This window comes from Spea bombifrons, chromosome 12, assembly GCF_027358695.1.
Source record: "Spea bombifrons isolate aSpeBom1 chromosome 12, aSpeBom1.2.pri, whole genome shotgun sequence".
NCBI classification, from domain to species: Eukaryota; Metazoa; Chordata; class Amphibia; order Anura; family Pelobatidae; genus Spea; species Spea bombifrons.
This window is the reverse complement of record NC_071098.1, coordinates 1,353,998-1,372,874: the sequence shown is the minus strand read 5'-3', so window position 1 is coordinate 1,372,874 and position 18,877 is coordinate 1,353,998. Positions and strand designations below refer to the sequence as shown.

The 18,877-nt window shown below is 46.7% G+C and overlaps 1 protein-coding gene across 10 annotated transcripts in view; it reads left to right on the top strand.

Moving 5' to 3' along the window:
* The window catches only part of ARHGAP32 (Rho GTPase activating protein 32), a 67,559-nt gene that overhangs the window by 20,399 nt on the left and 28,283 nt on the right, over positions 1-18,877 (top strand). For 9 of the 10 annotated variants that reach the window (XM_053451730.1, XM_053451734.1, XM_053451733.1 and 6 more), the window contains exons 2-4: positions 1,227-1,335; positions 7,853-7,959; positions 8,330-8,414. In XM_053451730.1, the coding sequence (XP_053307705.1) occupies positions 1,231-1,335; positions 7,853-7,959; positions 8,330-8,414 (297 nt within the window). In that variant the 5' untranslated portion in view covers positions 1,227-1,230. Of the gene's footprint in view, positions 1-1,226; positions 1,336-7,852; positions 7,960-8,329; positions 8,415-14,713; positions 14,870-18,877 lie in introns of those variants that run through there. The other variant, XM_053451735.1, reaches the window with a different exon arrangement.

Here is an 18,877-nt window from a genome sequence, read left to right as displayed (position 1 = left end):
GCATTAACTCAAGCGATGACAGGAATAATTCTCGCTCTCCTCAAAGTACGTCCGATTGTTGCGGAACATCGTACCGGCACCTGCCCCGAGCACAAAACTCAAACGTTACTGTCAAATTATACATTCTGACAGCATTTGGCGTAATTCTGTAATCTGCATGCTGCCGATGCCGTTTCTTGCTTGTAACTCGCGCTGACCTTGTAATAAAGCAGCTGCCTGAATCTGATCCGAGTACCGAGAATCACCGGCTCGATGGAGCGCGAATTCAGAGCGGTCTCTTAGACTGAATGCACAATTTACAAGGAAGAGACGGCTTTTCCTGATCACAGTGTCTCTGGAATGAGCATTCGGCTGGTTTTGTTTTTGATTCCGCCTGGCACAGAGGTGAGCGACTTGTTTGACTGACCTTTATGCGTTTCTTTGTCTTCTTTTCTTGGGGATATCACGTGGACAGGGATTAAAAGCCTCCTGGAAGCTAGATAGTTATTAGAAGTTTCCTCGTTGTTACCGTGCCGCGGGCAGTCAGCGGTCAGCCTCGCACATTGTGATCCGTAGTTTTGGTTTCTGTGTTGTTTGCGGGTTTATGCCCCCAACGGTAGCCGTCTCGGAAGATGCTATCACTGCGCACGCTGCCTGATCTCATCCTGGGGAGGACTATATGTGCAATGCTGCCCCCCCCCTGCTCATGGTGCAAAACTAATGGAACTACTTTACAGCCAGGTGACGTGAGCAGGAGAGCTGGCTGTGTATCGCATTAATAAGCACGGCACAGAACGCCTGTAAACAGGTTTTATATGCTTATAGTAACTACATAAATTGGTTTTACTGCGCTTTAAAGCGGTTTGGGGAGAGGCCGTGCCGCGGTTCGTTTGTTTCAAACATCCACCTTCAACAAAATGCTCGATTACATCCGGGTATATGTTACCCCAGGACAGGGCAGGAACCCATCCGATGTAAGTCTCCTAGTGGAGAGGATCGGATTTTGGAGATGTTTTAAAGCCATGGGCACGTTTGTATTTGCATTAGATGTAATTAGATGTCAGCCAACACGCATTCCTTCTAAGCACTATTTTCAGCTTGGTTTCTAATTTAGATTTTAGATACAAAATACGTAATGTGTGTGCAAAGTACTCCTTTTCAGTGGGTTGTATAGCCGCAGACATCTCTTTGGGGTAGAAGGACTCGTGATCAGCGTTGTAACTATTGCCCTCCCTTTGTCTTGCCAGAATAATGAAGTCCTCTCTGCATTTAGAGGAAGATGACTTTGTACCAGAGCTGCCGCGAAGCATCCATCCCCGTGAGAGACCGGATTGGGAGGAGACCATCAGTGCGATGGTGAGTACGGAGGGACGGCGCGGTGACCCCACAAACTGCTGTGTCCTCTGCCTGAGAACGCCCCGTTTGGATAAGTCTTTTCAGTGCTGTTCCTTTGTGTTTATGAGTAAAAAGATGTGAGAGGTGCGTTTCGAGGCGTTTACCTTTTATCTCGCGCTCTTATGCCTCCAGCGTGACTGCCTGCCACCTGACTGCCTGGAGGGAAAGCCATTGCCTTGTTTTTCACAAACAGCTAAACTTGTGGTTGGCCTCAAGATCTGCAACCAATGAAAGCATTGAAAGGTCACTCGGCTTAGTGCATCCATACAGGACCAAAAACCCTTGATCGCCGGCGTCCCCTTTCTGCCGCAGCCTGAGCTCACGCTTGCTCGGAATTCTTGGGCTGTTAGGCAGAGGTGGCTCGTCTGCCGAAGCATGTTGGGTCTTGTCACCGGGCAGGCAGGGCTTGGTGATGTATTCATAGGAATGTCTCTGGATCTGGTGATTGATGTATCGCTTTGGCTTCTCCCTGCCTGGCTGCACCGCGCCTCGGGGTCCAGGCTGCAGTAAATGTTTTATCTGCACAATAAGTATACGGAACACAAATTACTAGGATGTAAAATAAATGCACATTCTATTTGCCCTCTTGGGTTTGTGTTTATCTTTTTCTTATCAGGGCTGTGGAATGGCCAGGGGCCAGGTACCAATGGCTACCAAGATTTTACTGCGTTTGCTTATGTTTTTGCGCCATCTTCTATTGATCTCTATAGATCCATCCTCCTCCAAAAATCCCCAAAGGTTTCAGTCTGGTTCAGGTATTTGTCCAACCCAACTTTTGCCTCATCATGGATCGTGATAAAGTGTGGCTTCTGTCCCAAACCACCAGTTAATCCAACAGGACCCTCTAGAGGGGATTTATTGCAGCCCGCAGCCATGTCTGTGGGTCCAGGTGGGCAATTTGAGTATCACCCGCCGTGTGGCTTTTCCTTCGCCCAGGCATCGGGAATCATGACCTCCAGGGTGTCTCTCTAGCTGGCAGGATATTTCGTGTTCTGCTCCTCTTGAATCCAGTGGGCGTCCAGCTCGGTCAGGCGAGGGGTTTCAGGCCTTTACTTTATTTTACTTTTATAATTAATATTTGAAATGAGGTTTGGACATGAATCTAATTATGTGGAGCAGCTGCCGGATAGCGGCTTCCTCGGGGTTAGTTATACTACACCGGACCAACCGATTCAGGCTGATGAAATATTAATGATACACCAGATACACCAGAGCAGGTTATTTCTCAACTCTGCCCCAATTTTTGTCCTTCTCCCTGACCCCGCCATTCCCTTTCCATCTATCCTGCTCCATCCACGTGTTATCTGCCCCTCGACGTTACGGCTGCCCCATCCACATGAATGCCAGGATGTTCTCACGTTCTGACCCCCTTTTCTGGATTTCGGTTTTCGGACAGTTATTATTGTAATGTTACGTTACATTTGCTAATTTTTCAGTTAAAGGAGGGGTTTTCCGCAGATATTTAGCGCTGGTCCTCATGTTCCTGCCTGGGTATTTGAGATACTCGCAGCCCCCCGCCGCCTGGAAGCGTGTAATAATCCGCCACAGCTTGTTAAATGGGTTGTAGGCAGCGAGACCGGGGAGTTCGTTCGCATTGGTGCTGCCGTCCGAGTTCTGATGCTTTTGTGTCCTTTGCTGTATCGTTATTTCTGTTTCATTTCCCTAACGAGCGGCCGCGGAGAGAAATGTCCGACTCCTCCCGGGACGCTGTACGCTTCGCTCTCAGCCGATCGTCTCACACGCATCGCGGCTCCGGGGTCAGTTAATTTCATGACATCCTGCAGACCTTTCATATCACGCTCGCGAGACAAATGCCGGGGGATTGAGATTCTGCTGCAGAGATTAGTGCTTCTTCCTCCCCGTATTATCGTTCACACCGGACCGGGTTTTCTTTTGCAACGTTTTTCTTTTCTGATTAGGCGCAAACAAAAGCCCGAGTTCGTGGCATTCACAGCTGACTTGGCATTGTTTATACAGCAGCGGGTAAATGGTGTGTAGCTTAAGAGCCCTGGGAAGGGGGTTTCCATGGAGATGGGTGTAATAAGCCGCTGCGGTGGGCGTTAGAGCCGACGTGCCGCCAATATGCCTTATCCAATATACCGCCCAATAAACGATAACGCCTGAGAAACGCAGCCCGAGACGTATCAGAGCTGATCTACCCCAGTGATGCTGCGCATGAACATCACCAGCAATTCTATATCTATAATACATTGTGCTGGGCAAATTACTAGCAAATGTGAAGATTAAACAAGGTAGGCGGACAAGGGGTAAATGTCCTGTCCGGTCTTCTAGTTCACGGGTTTTGGGTGGATACGTGAACCTTTTTGCTGTGTGTTTCTCTGCAACTCCATGTGCAGCCACCAGGGTGTCGAAAGCGACAAGTAGTTCAGCATGCATTTCCATGGTAACGGGACAGAATCGCATGTTGCGTGCGTCATCTGGTTGATAGCTGCATGTCCGGGGATTGATGTCTTGCGGGTCCAGCTCACCGCCTGCTGCGGGAAGGTTTTGGAGGAGACGCGGCGTCCTGTACACCGGTGTCGGTAATAACGGGATCGTGCTCCGGGATTCTATTATTCAATTTACGAGCCAAGTCTCACCCTGGAAACTTTTCCTATAAGTTGAGCTTTGAGTTATTAGTGTTTGAGCTTCTGTATGACTCAAAACACATTCCCCTTAAGAAATATGAAAGTGTTGCTTTATCCACGGGCTGCTCTCGCCCACTTTAATTACTGCGCATCTTTCATTTAGAAGATTTGTACTGGAATTACTGGTTTGGCGAGGTTTGCAGATATTACAGGCATTTGTGTTTTATTTCTGCAAAGCAATAAAGTGTTATCTCCGGCTCCCTGCGTTACCTGTCACAGGTAAACGCGCCGATTGGGCTGCACGCTTTGGATTCTCTGCCCGGTTAGTCCTGAATTTTCTTGTATATATTATTTATATTTTCATTAAATGGATACTCCAGCCATGTCTATGCATGCGATATACTCCTTTCAGTCAGCTCCAGGAACACTGCAGGCGGGGGTCTTTTAAGACCTCCATGTGCATTTGCAGAATGCACTTCTATTGATTTCAGTGGGAGCACTTTACTGCTTGAAGCAGCCAATCGGTGGCAAGAATTGTCAGGCCACGGAGGAAGAGGCAGGTGCGATAGCGTCTGTAGAAGGAAGAGTCAAGGAGGCAGAACATCTTTGGAGCTATTTCATTCTTAGTGACAAATGAACTGTATACCACCCCCCCCCCATTGAGTGGGCACTAACTATCATTATGGTCTGCCGTAAATAGTTTCAGCTCTAATCCATGATCGGCTCCATCTATCTGAGTGGGTCCAGACTGTCAAGGGACATCTCCGGCTTCATGCAGGATATCCCTGATACGAAATCAACGGGGGCCGCCAAGTTTCGCCAAGCAGGCAGGAGCTGCCTCCTGCCTGCTTGGCGAAACTGGCCGAGAATGCATCAGACACGCGTGTTTAGGAGTCCAGCTTAGCTCTGGTTGTGTATATGGAGTCCTCTGGGTGTCCAGAACATGATAAATGTAAAACAATGGCCAGTTTCACCCCAAAACCATTAGCTACTAGAATGACTGTCATGATGAAGAAGCTCCTCTGGGGTTGATGGTGTGAACGAGGAAAATGAGTCAGCTGGGGAGGGAAAATAATGGAGAAACGGTAGAGCCTCTCCTCCAGCGGCTGTGAATTACAACTCCCATTATGCCGGGACATGGAGGGTGGTAATCATTGCCGGTACTGATTCAGTTGGTAAAATGTTCAGATTCGCTGGGAAGCTCCTCAGATATATTCTGGGCAGATTTCAGTAAATGAGGGTGGTTGTGCTGGGATAAGGTTAATCGTTGCATTCTATTGGCTCAGAGACTCCGGACTCTTTCAATTATCCCTTTTCTTAATTGTGTGTAGATTAGGAATTAGGCCACGGGCAGGGTTACTTCATTCGTGTTTCTCCAGATCTTGGCGTGACCTTTAACCTACGCGTAACATACGTGCTTCACTTGTGTTTAGTATTCATGTGGAGAAGGCAGACCCCCTGCCTGACGGCAAAGTGGATCATAACTTTGGTGAGACCCCCTAAAAAAAAAAAAATTCCCGCCTGTTAATTTTTCTAATAAGATTGTATTAATAAACAGCCAAAGTATTTGAGGGTTCTGCTCTGAATTAGCGAATGTTTCGTCAGCCGGATTCTACGTGATTTCGGATGTCTCCCTGGTTCGCGGCCACAAGCAAAGTCGCTGTTTGATAAGGAGGTGCTAAAGCGGGGTTCTCTTTGCCATCACGTGATGAGGAGAGACCTGTGGCCCCCGACGCTGTGATGTCAGCTCACGTTTTATATTAAGTGTATTTTATGGGTACAAATTCTAGTGACTTGTAAAAATATTTTTAAATTAAATAAAACAATTCAAATGTCATTTTACCAAATGTGAACAAAATAACAAATGTCATAATTAGATTTATTGGCACAGAATGTGTTTCCATTTTAATGACATATTTCTAGAGAAACCCAATTCCAGAGACTCTGCACAGTAGGTGTCGGCTAAATATTTGTGCTTGATGTTTGCCTGCAGTTGAAAGCAAATTAACGCGATTTATCCGCAGTTCATCCCGTTATGACTGTACGTTGTTCAGAAGGCAGCATATCTGAAACGCGTGGGGTGCTCGCTGATCACGGGTAGTGCCCCGTGTGATTTATTACACAGTGTGTTAGCGCGGCCCCCGTAGCGTCTGTGGCACCAAACCTTTGTGCAACGAATATATGAGGGCAGAGACCCGACGAGTCCGATGCGATGGGGAACCAGGCCCAGGGTTCTGTGCTTCCGTTTGCAGAAGTGTTGCAGACCCCCGCAGACGTGGGGTCCTCCTGCGTTGGGATTTCTTCCGCAGCAGTAATGGATTTGAATTTAAAGTCATCGTGTGATTGTGTGTTGGCTGTCGGACGGCTTCCTTTCATAACTCGCATAATTGTGCGATTGGATCAGCCGTTCCGCAGCAGCTGTCGGGGAATTCTGTTTGTGGCAAAAAAACTGTTATGTGGACAGCTCTGGCCGTAGAGCCGGCCGAGACTCGGTTTATATGTCAGGTTCACAAGGAATTGTTAGGGCTTCCGCACCGTGATGCTCTTCAGCTTTGCGCGGGTCAGAGATGATGGCTCCGTATAGACCGAAAAATCAATAAATTGAGCGATGCGTCCGTCTTCGGTGGCCCAGAGCTGGCATCACGAGCCGAATGAACAAAGAGATGGTTTCGGTGCCGGGATCTGCCGCAGATAGACGGAGATGCCCTTTGTGATTGCCGTATCGGGACGTTCCCAGTCAGGTGTAGAAAGTCCTAACCTGGAGCTCTATATTTTACGGGGGTTGCTGGGAAATCCCTTAAAATTCTGCCCTTGCTTTGTACTATACGTAGAATATTTTCATCCTTGTCGGCCGTTGTTCATACCCTCGCTTGGTCCGCATTGTCCCCAAATGTTACACAAATATGTTTTTTTGTGTCTGCGAGCAGCCAAGCACAGGGAGTGCGTCCTGCGCAGGTCCAGATAGTTCTATTGGGCCACCAGCTGCACGGATCCATAGTTTTTCACAATTATGTCGTATTTCAGTGGGTTTTTTTTTCTATCCCTTGGTAAGTGATTTTTCACATTAAACGCCGAGCTTCCAGCATTATCTGCTTTTAATAATTGTTGTTTTAAAACATTCGATTCAGAAGAAATAAGCAGCTCAAGAAACAGGTTTTCCCCGCTGACCCTGCTCCCGGAAGGCGCGCATGTACACATTTCCTCTTCTGTTTCTCTGCCCTCTGCTGGTGATATTTAGTCATTGCAGCGCTAATTTAATAAATGTGTATATATTAACATGAAATAACCATGCATCGGCTGTGTGTAAGGTAAGGACGGGTAACGCCTGCTTCTGCTGGAGGGCTTGGGCTGATTTCTGCGCAGATGGAGGGTCCGCTCCCACCCGTTACCCGGTGATAGATGGGTACGCAGGCCGGTGACGTAGCAGAGGTTGCAGATCTATTGAAGCAGACATGAAGAAGTTTAGAAGCCAGAATAATCTTCTTGATATATTTTAGGAGGCATAAAAAGTTCACTCATTAATAAAGATTTGCAAATCCCGAAACCGTGGCTACCTGGGTTTTGTCCAGACCTGTATAAAGTATTTGTGGAGGGCGGTCAGATTTCAGTACCGCTGTTCAGGGTCACGGTGTCCGTGTCTTATGTTTGTGTCGTTAAATACATGATGCATTTTGGGATATGGAGGGTAAAACGTGTTTTGCTGGCAGTATTCGCTGCGGGTTGCTTTATCAGATTTCTCATTAATGTACCCAGCAGACACACTGTGTTTCAGTGCCGGGCTTTAAATTAATTTTACAGCTTTTTGCCAAACCTCAAACTGAGAACGTTATTCCCGTCCTTGCCGTTGAACCGTTTGAAGTGTAATTAAGGCTTGGTTTTCTGTGTCGTAGGCTCGAGGAGCAGACATCCCCGTTCCTGGAGAGCTCCCGATCGGCGCAGAGATCCCGCTGCGCCCGTGCACCAGCACCGCCAGCATGAAGGTCAAGCATGTGAAAAAGTAAGTGCCGTCAGATGGACGGCGGCAGCTCTGACCCTCAGAAAGCTCTAGCATGCGCAGAACGGAACCTCTTTTACTTTGGGTTCTGATCAATGTTGGGGAACGTATGTGAAGGCAAATCATTTCTCGTACTGATCCTGCGATAATCCTGAACACATACAAGGAGAAGATCATTAAAATAGGAATTTCAGGGGGAATAAGCATCTGCCCGACGTCTGCTTCCCCCGCCAGCACAGTTACTGTTATAATACACGCAGGTGCATATAGAAAAAGAAATTAACCCTAAAAGTGATGCCTGTCTCTCCCCTCAGGAATTGTGGGTTTGAGTCAGAAGCACCCCTTCTTATTCCCCTTTTAATCCATCCAACAGGTTATCTTTTACCAAGGGACATTTCCCGAAGCTCGCAGAATGTGCCCACTTCCACTACGAGAACGTCGATTTCGGCAGCATACAGGTAAGGCTTTGAGTGGCGATTGTACCTTTTAATTCTAACTCAGACAATCGTCTAGGATAGCTTTTGGTTGTAATTTGCTTAAGCTTTTAGGTAAGTTCTGTCTGTGCTGCCAAACATCACTTAGCATTATAAATCATGTAAAACATCTTGAAGTGACTCTGTTTGGTAAAGATGATACTTTTATTGTCTGACGTATAATGGATTGCAAGCTAATAAGATTATCTGTAGGTATCAAGGTGTAATATAGAAGGCATAAAGGCATCGCCTTTACCAAATCTGCTTCCTCTCTTCAACTCCATACCTGTCAGTGACTTTTATGAGGTCATTTAAATGCCCGACATATGCTGAAAGCTCAGGCTCGGGGCATAATCTGCAGACTCGACCTTCACGTAATCTTCTATCTGAATGTTAGTGATTTTTTTATCAGTCCACGTCTGCTAAGCCTGTGCACGTGGAACGGAACGGCAGCGTGACATCTTCCCTAGTCAGCCCCAGGGACGGATAGTTAAACCTTGTGTGTATTTTTGTTGATGGAGTCCTTGGAGTAACTATTCAGCCTGTAATTTATATGCCTGGCTTTTCTGTAGCTCTTGCTTCCGGGAGATTTCGGGGATCCATGTCTTATAACTAACCTTTTAAATGGAATCTTTGGGATCCTTTATTTTAATGTAATGGCGGCCACCATGATGGTGGCCACCATGATGATGAAGTCCTGGTTAGAAGATCGCATGTCTGTGATGGTTGGCGCTGTGGTTGAGTTTGGCCAGCAGGGGGCAGCTCACACATTTCTCCGTCGTGTCTGTAGATGGATTCTGCCTTTATCGGGAGTAAGAGCGCCGCTGTGGCAGTGGAGAGGGGTTAGCAGGCTTGCGGTGGGCTCAGGTGGGTGGGAGTGATGGGGTCCTCAAAATATTAACCTGTTCAGTGCAGAAACTCTGCGTAAACGCCTTTACCTTCGGTTTTCTGATTTCTTGTAATATGACCGATTCCTTCAGTGTCGGATAACCAGCCGGATTGTGGTTTATTGGGATGCCAGAAATGAACCCGCGGACAATGGGTTCTCGGCTACGGCCCACGTTGGTATTCAGAGCCTTTGCCGCTTTGTGGGTATAATTACGGTCGTGGATGTATTGATTGAATGCAGATCGGTGTTTCTTCTCCGTACGAATTAAAGGCTCTGGGAGAGAAAGGAGATCACGGTGAGGTTCAGGTTAATCCTTCAAAATGATTTCTTCCTGCTGGCACTAAAGGGTTAACCATAACTGACATCCTTCATGAAGATGGAGGGAAGGGGTAGGTTTTGCGCGGTTACGTGTGTCATGCAAACAAAGATAATGGTGCGTTCCGGTTTCATCCTGTTTAGTGGACGCTACCGGCCGTCATCTACCTGGTAACTCGAAGCGAGATAATATTTGCCTTTTGCTTCATTTCTTCGTACCCTCATCCCCCGTTTCTGCCCTTCCTTTACCCAAAGACAGAGCGCCTTCGTAATCATCCTTGTACTGATCGTTATTGATCTTCATTCGTGGTGATCTTGATTTTCCCGCTGCCGTCCGTCGTGCGGATGATGTCCCTGTAGGAGACCTTAGAGGGATATCTGCTGGAGTGGAAGATCTTCAGAATATTATTTCCTGAACAAACTGACGAGTTTCCGGTCCAGATCTGCGTCGCTTTACTGGTGGATTTACACGCCGGCCATTACGAACCATTCGCTTGCCAGTTCCTTTTTCCGTTCTCCGTGCCAGGGGCAGATCTCCAAGCTTTCGGAAGAGGCAAACGCAGTTAACTATTAGTGGATGTATAGATGTATGTGCCTACATGCCCCCCCCAAGAGCTTACAGAGCCATCTGTCCCTCCCGGCTATATTAATAGAAGCGGCTGGGGTGGAAATCCTTCGCGTTTCGCAGAGGCTGGGATTCTTTTGAAAACTTTTGGCAATTTCTTCTTCTACTCCTGGTCCCGATATAAACGTAGAATCTTCCGGCAGATCAGCCCCTTCCGATCTGTCTAGTTTGTAACTCAGTCGTTGGTCTCGTCTTAGATTCAGGAGCCGTATGTCTATCCCATGCATGTTTAATACCCTCACTGTATTACCCTCTACCACTTCTGCTGGGAGACTGTTCCACTTATCTACCACCCTCTTTTTACAGCAATATCTGTTTTAAAGATCTTTGATACCAGTTTAAAAGAGAATGTCCTTTAAAATATTTTCTCATTTAATTTAACCACGGCAAACGTTCAACTGAAGTAAATATGAGACTAATATAGATTTATAAATTGAGGCACCTCGCTGATGTCGCAGTATTTCTGCAGTAAGCGAAGAGCCGCCCAAAACCCGGATGTGACGCGTGCCAATACCATGCCAAACGTTAACATCCACCTATAATCGGACTGACCCTGACAGCAATGAACCAGCCCTCAGAGTGAGAGTCTGGTCACCCCAACGGGCCATGTGCAGGGCCGGACGGGGTAATTCCAACAGAGCCTGTGTTACTGTAGCTGAGATGTCTCATAATGTAATTACCTGTATTAATAAAGGTAATCGGACTGTTGGCCTTCTGCCCTTTACTGGGAGAGGATGATGGGAAACGAAGTTGTCGACTGCTGATGCAGGCCTGGCAGTTCCCGTCACGGACTGGGAGAGGATTCTGGGACTGTTAGTTCCCGTCGCTGGAAAGGTCGGATGTCGGCTGATTTGGTTACAATGTAACTGCGGAGCCGGTTTATGGTCTGGCGTTTACGGCCAAGTTGAAGGTTCCCTCTGTGAGTTTTTACCCTTTCCGGCTCCGGTTTCAGTTGGAAGGAGGCAGATTGATGGGAAACACATGCATTTCTGTGCACTGTGGGGGGTTTGGCCTTTAAAGACACTTCCAAGAACGAAAGGCGATATGTTTAACTCTTTAAGCGGGCGAGATATTGATGGTCCCTTGTTACACTGAAGTGGATGTTTACTGTAGGGTTTGAGTTTTGTCTCTGCTTTTGAGCTCTTAAATCTGCTGAATTTCTCTGAAAATCTGTCTTCCCACTTTAAGGGGTAGCCCCAACTTGAAGCTTTTTGTGAATACAGAATCCTGGAGCTGATGATATTAACAACGAGTCTAGTCGCCTGTTTCCTGCTGTTTCTATACACGTTATTGGGGCTTTTAGGGCTGTAGAACCGAGCTATGGGTCGACCTACTTAGGGGCAGTAAGAATGCCTGCTAATAACCCCTTCACACCACCGTCACATCTTAGCATCACTAGCACAGGGCAGAAATGCAGCCGTTGGTCCTCAGCCAATCTTTGGCGCATTCATGTTATGCCTTAATGTTAATAGCCGAGATCTCGTTTTTGTCCTTGATATGACTTTTAAGGTAACCGCTTTGCGCTCATCACGCGGTGAGTTTGCTGCGCAGGGCGCCATGCATTGCAGCTGCGGCGGGGGTTGGGGGTTAGTGCAGATTTTTCACTGGTGCTGAGGTCATGATAGTATTTTGGTTGCTTTCATGCGACTGCCGGCTGGCTCTCAGAAGCAGTTGTGTTATTTAGTTTAATTGGCCTCCATCGCAATAGATGAATATGCTGGAATTCAGCCCGTTTTCCATTACTTTTTTGCCAAGTTAAATGACTTTTGCAGATTGAATAGAAGGTGAATGGAAAGCATGAATGGGCCCCGAATCGCTGCATGTCTGCGAAGACAAAATATAGTGGAAACTTGTTGTTTAATTGCTGACGGTTACAGCCTATATCTTGGCGTTGCGGCTCCACATAGATCACACGAATGCGGATAAGGGGGGGGGATTTTTATTACACGATCAGGGGCCACAGTAATGTCTTAAGTGAATTCTGGCTGCAACTGAATGCTAAATGTAACATTATAATTTATGAGCTGGTCTTTATTAAATCCAAGAACGTGTGTCCAGTTTGTGAATCCCCTTAGTGCTCATTTTCTGATATTTCCCCAAAACTAAAATTCTACTGCTGAGATTCAGCTCCTATCATCCTCAGCTGCCTGGGAATGGTGGGAGATGCAATCACGGAGGTGGGGGTCTTGGAATCCTCCTTCCTATCTTATGTTCCGGATCTGTCTGGGATTCGTTTCCAGAAACATCAGCTTTGAGAAATACCCCAAAGAGTTTTATGAAGTCTGTAAAGTGGGTGCAGGTACCACAGCGTCTGCTGCCCCCGAGAGCCGTCGTTCTTTCAGGCTGATGCCCTGTTGGGGGAGGCAAAGCTGAGCAAACGTGTGAGTTTGTTTTCCAGATCATTTGGGCCTCTAGCTGGAGACTGGATTGGTCTCCATGGAAACCGTTTTCCCTGTTCTTCTGAGTAATTGGGCTTACAAGCCCGCCGGCACAATCAGACCAAGGCTTGTTAGATGACTAGTGGAATAGAAATATTATGCCATTCAGGATCCTTCAACTGAAGAGCAAACGGCTCTTCCCGCTTCATGTCCTCAGGATGAATTGTCCAGCTCTTCATTTGGAACATTTAGACTTCTCCCCATCCCAACTCTTCATGTCATTGTTGCTGTGTATTCTGTCATGGAAAAGGGTCATAGTTGCATGGAACAGCCTTTCGGCAGGGATGGCGATGAGTAGATCTCATTAAGGAGTAAGTGGATTTTTTGGGAGCAGACGGAGATCCTGAATCCAGTTTCAGTTATCAGTAAAATATACAGATTCCAAACCAGAATCCCCAACTATAGGAGGCAGGGAGCTCCTGGCCCAGGACCACCGCCTCCTGCCAACTGGCCAGATGGGAAGTCTCTACGAGCCCCCCACACACACACACCAGAGGCCCGAATAAGAAACTGCAATGTCAGACGTACAGATGGAAAATATCTTACTGTGATGAGAGGGTCATTAATAATAATCCAGGCCCCTGAGAACTAAAATAGGAGACCCATCAGTATCGTTACAGGGATGGCGGGGTCTCCATCGCTTTTCCAGCAAATGCTTGCCGGGCGTATCTCGGAGAAGAGCGTGCAGGCGGTGTGTGTGTGTGTGTGTGAAGGTGTGTGCGTGTGTGTATGAAGGTCTAAGTGATGGGTGTGTATGAAGGTGTTATTTACCATGTGCTTGTTTTAGTTGGGGGTCCTAAAGAAATACTGCAACCCTTGCCTTAACCCTGATCTTTTTCAAACAACACAATAAATGCCTAACTACTGAAATACTCCCAACCCGCAGCTCTACTCCGATACAATGAAAAGAAACAACGTGGACGCTTCTGAAAGTAAAGAATCCATATAGATACCCCATAGAGTTTATTTGGTTTACCAATCGCCCCAGTCTGTTCTGAGCAAGACTACAATATCACAAAAAGTGCCCTCAGAGCTAATACATTTTCCCAAAATGGCATCACTTATGTTTTATATATTTTTATCACAGCAATCTGTAAACATTTAAGAACATAATTAAAATATTGCTGAATTCCCCACTTACTGAAATGGCAATCAACAAAAAATGTATTATAAAGTCCCTGAAATCAGTTGTTATTTCAGATAATTTGGAATAATTGTTTCAGTCTAAATTTGAAAATGTTTCCATCAACACGAAGATGTAGTTCCGCAAGAAATGTAAAATTTGCATTGTGTCAATGAAATTACGAGGTACGGTGTGAGAAGGGATGATATTTTTGTCTCGATTGTATACTGTTGGCACACGGGTATATTATATCGGCCCAACCCAAAATACGATCAATATGATGCATGGATTGCAGGACGGCGTCGGCTCGTTACAGAGGCTTTAGTGTAGAACATGAATGAATCCGTTAATTTTGCATTTTTTATTGTCCTTGTCTATAGTTCTGTATAGTGGTTTAGCGAACGACGTAGTGGGATCTCGGTCCTGATGCGATGGGTTGGTGAATGGGGGGGGGCACATACAAACGCTGGACTCATACATAGAGACCCTGGGGCTGATATTCTGCACCCCAGCTATGCTGTCTCCCCGTTAAGTGGCGGCTCTCAGGCCTCTCCTCTGTGTCCTCTCCCCTCCTCTCTGCATCCAGCATCGAGGTCTCCCCCGGAGGCAGACGGGGACAGCCGGCTGTCACAGCAGCGCAGGAGAGGCACAGCATAAACTATCGCCTCCCATCCTCCCTCCCCTTCTCGGCTCTCGTGAAAAGCTCCTGAGCGTGTCCTCTGGGACCCCTGCAGCCGGCTAGAGAAGCAGAGAGTGAGCGAGTGGGAGAGAAAAGAGATCACCGCCGATTCCTCTGTAGTACAAATTGAGCATGAAATTGCCAGCGTGCAAGCTACAGAAAAGACAAGGGTGGTATCGGGGTAAAAGCTGCAGTGCATCTGTATCAAAGGGCTAACAGATCCATGCACATGTAAGGAGGTTTTCGCTGGGGTCTGCGCTCTCTCCAATGCCTCCTGCAAAGAGCCTTCTGGCATCTGGAACCTGGAACCCACGGAGCCGGGGCATACGGCCTGCACCGTGCGACCCACCGAATCCCTCATTTTGACGGAGGTAAGCGAGAGCAGCGGCGGCCGGCACGGTGCTCTGCCTTTGTCTCTTAGAAACGTATGCAGCGTTTGGGATCAGAGGCAGAATCCACGGCTCTCTCTGGCAAACAAAGACAATTTGTCTCCAAGAATACTGCAGCCCGTTCCACGCAGCGGCTCGGCACCCAGAAAAGGATGCATTTAAATGCTGTATGTGGTGTTAGCAGTTTGGCGGTGCTGTGTGCACAGGCGTTCGTGTATATAATCGCTTTGTGTCTTTGTAATTATTTGCTATTAATTTCTGTGTTCTCCTACCTAATATGTCCCATTTCTAGAGTCGTCTGCAATTGTACGGGTTCTGCATGGAGCTGCCCTTTGTGAAAGGGTTAACTTGAACACAGCTGCGCAGATGTAATTGATTAGTTTTTGTTCCCTGGAGAATTGTGAGGAATTCCAACCAAGAAAGAAATGTTTTTACAAATCCCTAAACTCTGCAGTCTGTTTTGCCGGAGCCCAAAGGGTTAAGATGATTTAGTCATAGTTTCCTGTGCTGCATGGAATGAAAATTTAAAGAAAAATGTAGCCATATGGCCTTGGGATTCTGGGCCGTCTCTTAGTCTACTTTCCAACTTTGCCGAGTGTGTCTGTGCTTTATCTTAACCCATCAGGCACCACAAGAGCCCTTAATACCCCAGCAGGAAAATATGCCCCGGCCCAGTGCCGTTTGCTTCCTGGCTGCTACAGTTTTAAGTATTTGAGACCAAGAATCACATATATAAAGTAATCACCGCGTTGACCGTTTCACCGAGGACTTTGTATGTAAGTAAGATCAGGTTCTGCCTTTTTTTCCGTATTCTGTGATTCATTTTATGAGAGGGTTTTTGTGTCGCACAGAGGAACATGAAATGACTCCCTCGTGTACATGCTTGGTACATGCGTGATGTGAAACAGGCCATGAATTTCATTAAAGCAGCTGAGCTCTCGTGTCCTCCCGGCACCTACTTACAGGGCTAAAGCAGGGAGCCTTTATTGGTTCTCGGCTCCGACCTAATCAGCTTTGCTGCTGCTAATTCCGAGAGACAGAAACGGATCAATAGAAGTAATGGAAGTTCTTTCAAACCCAGAGGCAGCCATAGAATTCCTTTACACTACTTTCTTAACAGGGCCGACCAAGCTGAATGTGAGGTGTATACGGTGCTGTGCGCCCAGGCATCTCAGAATCCTCCGTAATATCTCTGCTTCGCGGCTGGTAATATTGTTGGGTAATTTGCTGCTTTCTGGATTTCGTCTCTGTGTCACACTGACGGCACCGGTCCTCCTTTCATACTTTACAGTCTCGCAGACGTACTCTGAGAACAGCCAAAGAGCCATTGGATTGGACCACTTGTGTTCGGCACACAGGCTGTGAATCCGTTACACGCCGTGCCACAATAAACTACGGTGGCCTTTTTTTTTATTTATCACACGTTTAACCAACTTTAAAGGATAATGTGTAAATTTGGGGCATTCTTTTGTTGCATAAGCCGGGTTGACGCCTGTCATCTCAAGGCTTTTTTTTAACGCAGTGAATCAAGGCCACTGTATAACCTTAAGGACATGCCTTATCTCTGGTAATCCAGTGACGCGCTCGGCCGCTCTGAGTGCAAGTGGAGTGTGCGTTTTAAGACTGGCTAGAATGTTAGAGAAATGACCAGTACGTTGCGTACTCCTGTTATGTAGGTGATGCCAGACTCACCATGTTGGTCACACTGCTGTTGTGGCGATAACCCAGTCTCTCTTTAGCTTGCGTTAGTTTTACAGATAACACGGGTACAGAGAGGCCTTGTGTGTCTATATATTGCATGTCTGCAGTTGGTGGTGTAACAGAGTCACTAGTTAAGAACATTGATGTAGGTTTGGCTGCTGTGTTGTGGTCGCCTCCGCTGTGTCCGGTGATCCAGGTCTCGCATCTCGGTGGTGGGTTTCTTCACAGATGGCCTCCTTGTGTCAGCTCAGCTACTGTTTGTGGCTGACGTGCGCAGGATGCCATCCAATGGAAACCATCGATGCGTTTGTGTTCTTGTAATGTATGCGTAAGTTGTCATGTTCACGCGCTCATGATGGGAGTGCACCTGGAACAGACGTTGAACCCCAGTTACTAGCGCTTGGTTGCTCTACTGTGGCTTCCTGGTATTCTGTTACCTGCCTGGCTGCTGTCACAGACCTTTGGCTTGCTTCACATTCTGTATTTCTATCAGTTTGCAAGGGAGCTGACCAGGCCATGATATTTTTAAGTGTCTGAATTCGCTTGAGGTATCACCATAGCACAAGCCAAGGTAACGAGGCACCTGCCGGATACCGCAGAGATGCCAGTTTTAACAAAAATAACCAAAAACATTTTACTGTCTTAATCTTGAAGAAGAGTATAAGTGTACATATGAATGCATAATAAATATATGCCAAATATATTAATGCTCTCTCTGTATTAAGATTTAACCAGGAAGAGATGTTGACAGATGAGTCTGCATCAGATTCTATTTGATTAGAAACTACAGTAAAAATACTGCATACGTCAGCAGGGGTGCGAGAACGTGAGGAGCTGCTATAGCACCGCTGCTTAATCATTAGGTGTTGATGGGAGCAAAGGCGGTGATTGTTACATTAACTTATTACCCGAGCCGTGAATAGCGATTCAGATAGCGTGTTGGACGACCACTAATTGTGTTTTATTTCTGGAGATGCATACAGGGTCCCTTTTTTTCTTCTTAAAATGAGCAATAATGGTCAATTATATTTTCATTAAGCATTAACAATAAAATGCTGCTCAGTTGGGAATAAAAGCTAGTGTAATTGGAGCAGGGAGTGATGGTCTCCTCTCACTATATCCTAGCTCTTCACTGTCTATCATTAAGCCACCAGTGTAATATTCTATATAGTTGAGGAGTGATTGGGAAGCTGCTGGCAGATCTGGACTCTTCTGCCCGTCTAGTTACCCCTTCCTGCAGTAAGGCCTTGAACCTTAATCAGTCGTTGGTCTTGTCTTAGATTCAGGAGCCGTATGTCTATCCCATGAGTGTTTTGCATTTGGTGGTGTGGGATTGGTACCTCTGGCTGCGGTAGATTCTGCAGGATATTTCAAGGTGGGACCCCGTTTTAGGAGTAGGGTTAGAGTCTGAGGTTAGGGTCTGTGTTCCCATCTTGATTGTCTAGCTGCCGTCTGTGGTGGGAATTGACTGCTGAAGGGCTGGTCAGAGGTTGGTGTATTCCACGGCTTTTACGGTAAGATCCTCATTGCTGTGTTCTTCCAGCTCATGGATGGTGGCCGAAACATCACATTCTGCAAAATAAGTCTGCTGGGACCACGCACATATAGGCCAGAATATGTGTTCTAGACAAAAGATGGGTGCCATCATATAGTAGAAAGGTGAGTTATCGCTGAACTAGGCTAAAAGCAACATTAATTCATTCACAACTTAATGGGTTTGAAGACCGATATTCGTTATCAAGAATGGGAAGCACAATCTTTCTTTAAGCATTAAATACAAAGTGATGGCAGCTCTGTCCTGTTGTTGTTTCTCTTTGTTAAATACAAGTAACATTGTAATCACTCACACAGCACTCACCAGGCACAATAAACACTACAGCGAAGTAGTCACCGTATTCAGTTACCCATTAATCCTTAAATGCACGCTTGGTAAGCATTTTCCACGCCGCCGCCAGTTAGCAGTTGCAAAGATTTTTAACCTTTTTGTGTGTGCAACCTTCCCATTAAAATGCCGCCTTCCCATTTATCACTCGAAAGGTTTTGACAGTTGAATTCTAAGCAGCATTTTAACATGCGCCACAGCAGCTGGGATACGCAGGCCTCGGATACACGTGCAGGAACGCATTCAGTCCGCTCTCCTCCTGGGGTCGGTGGGGAATGATGTCCTCTGCTGTCTGAGGCAGGTAAAGCCTCTGGCCAAGCACCTTGCGGTATCAGCCGATAGAAGTCTTTGACACAGCGTTCTATTTTGGAGTTTTAGTGTCCAGATACGGACTCCTCGCATTGTAC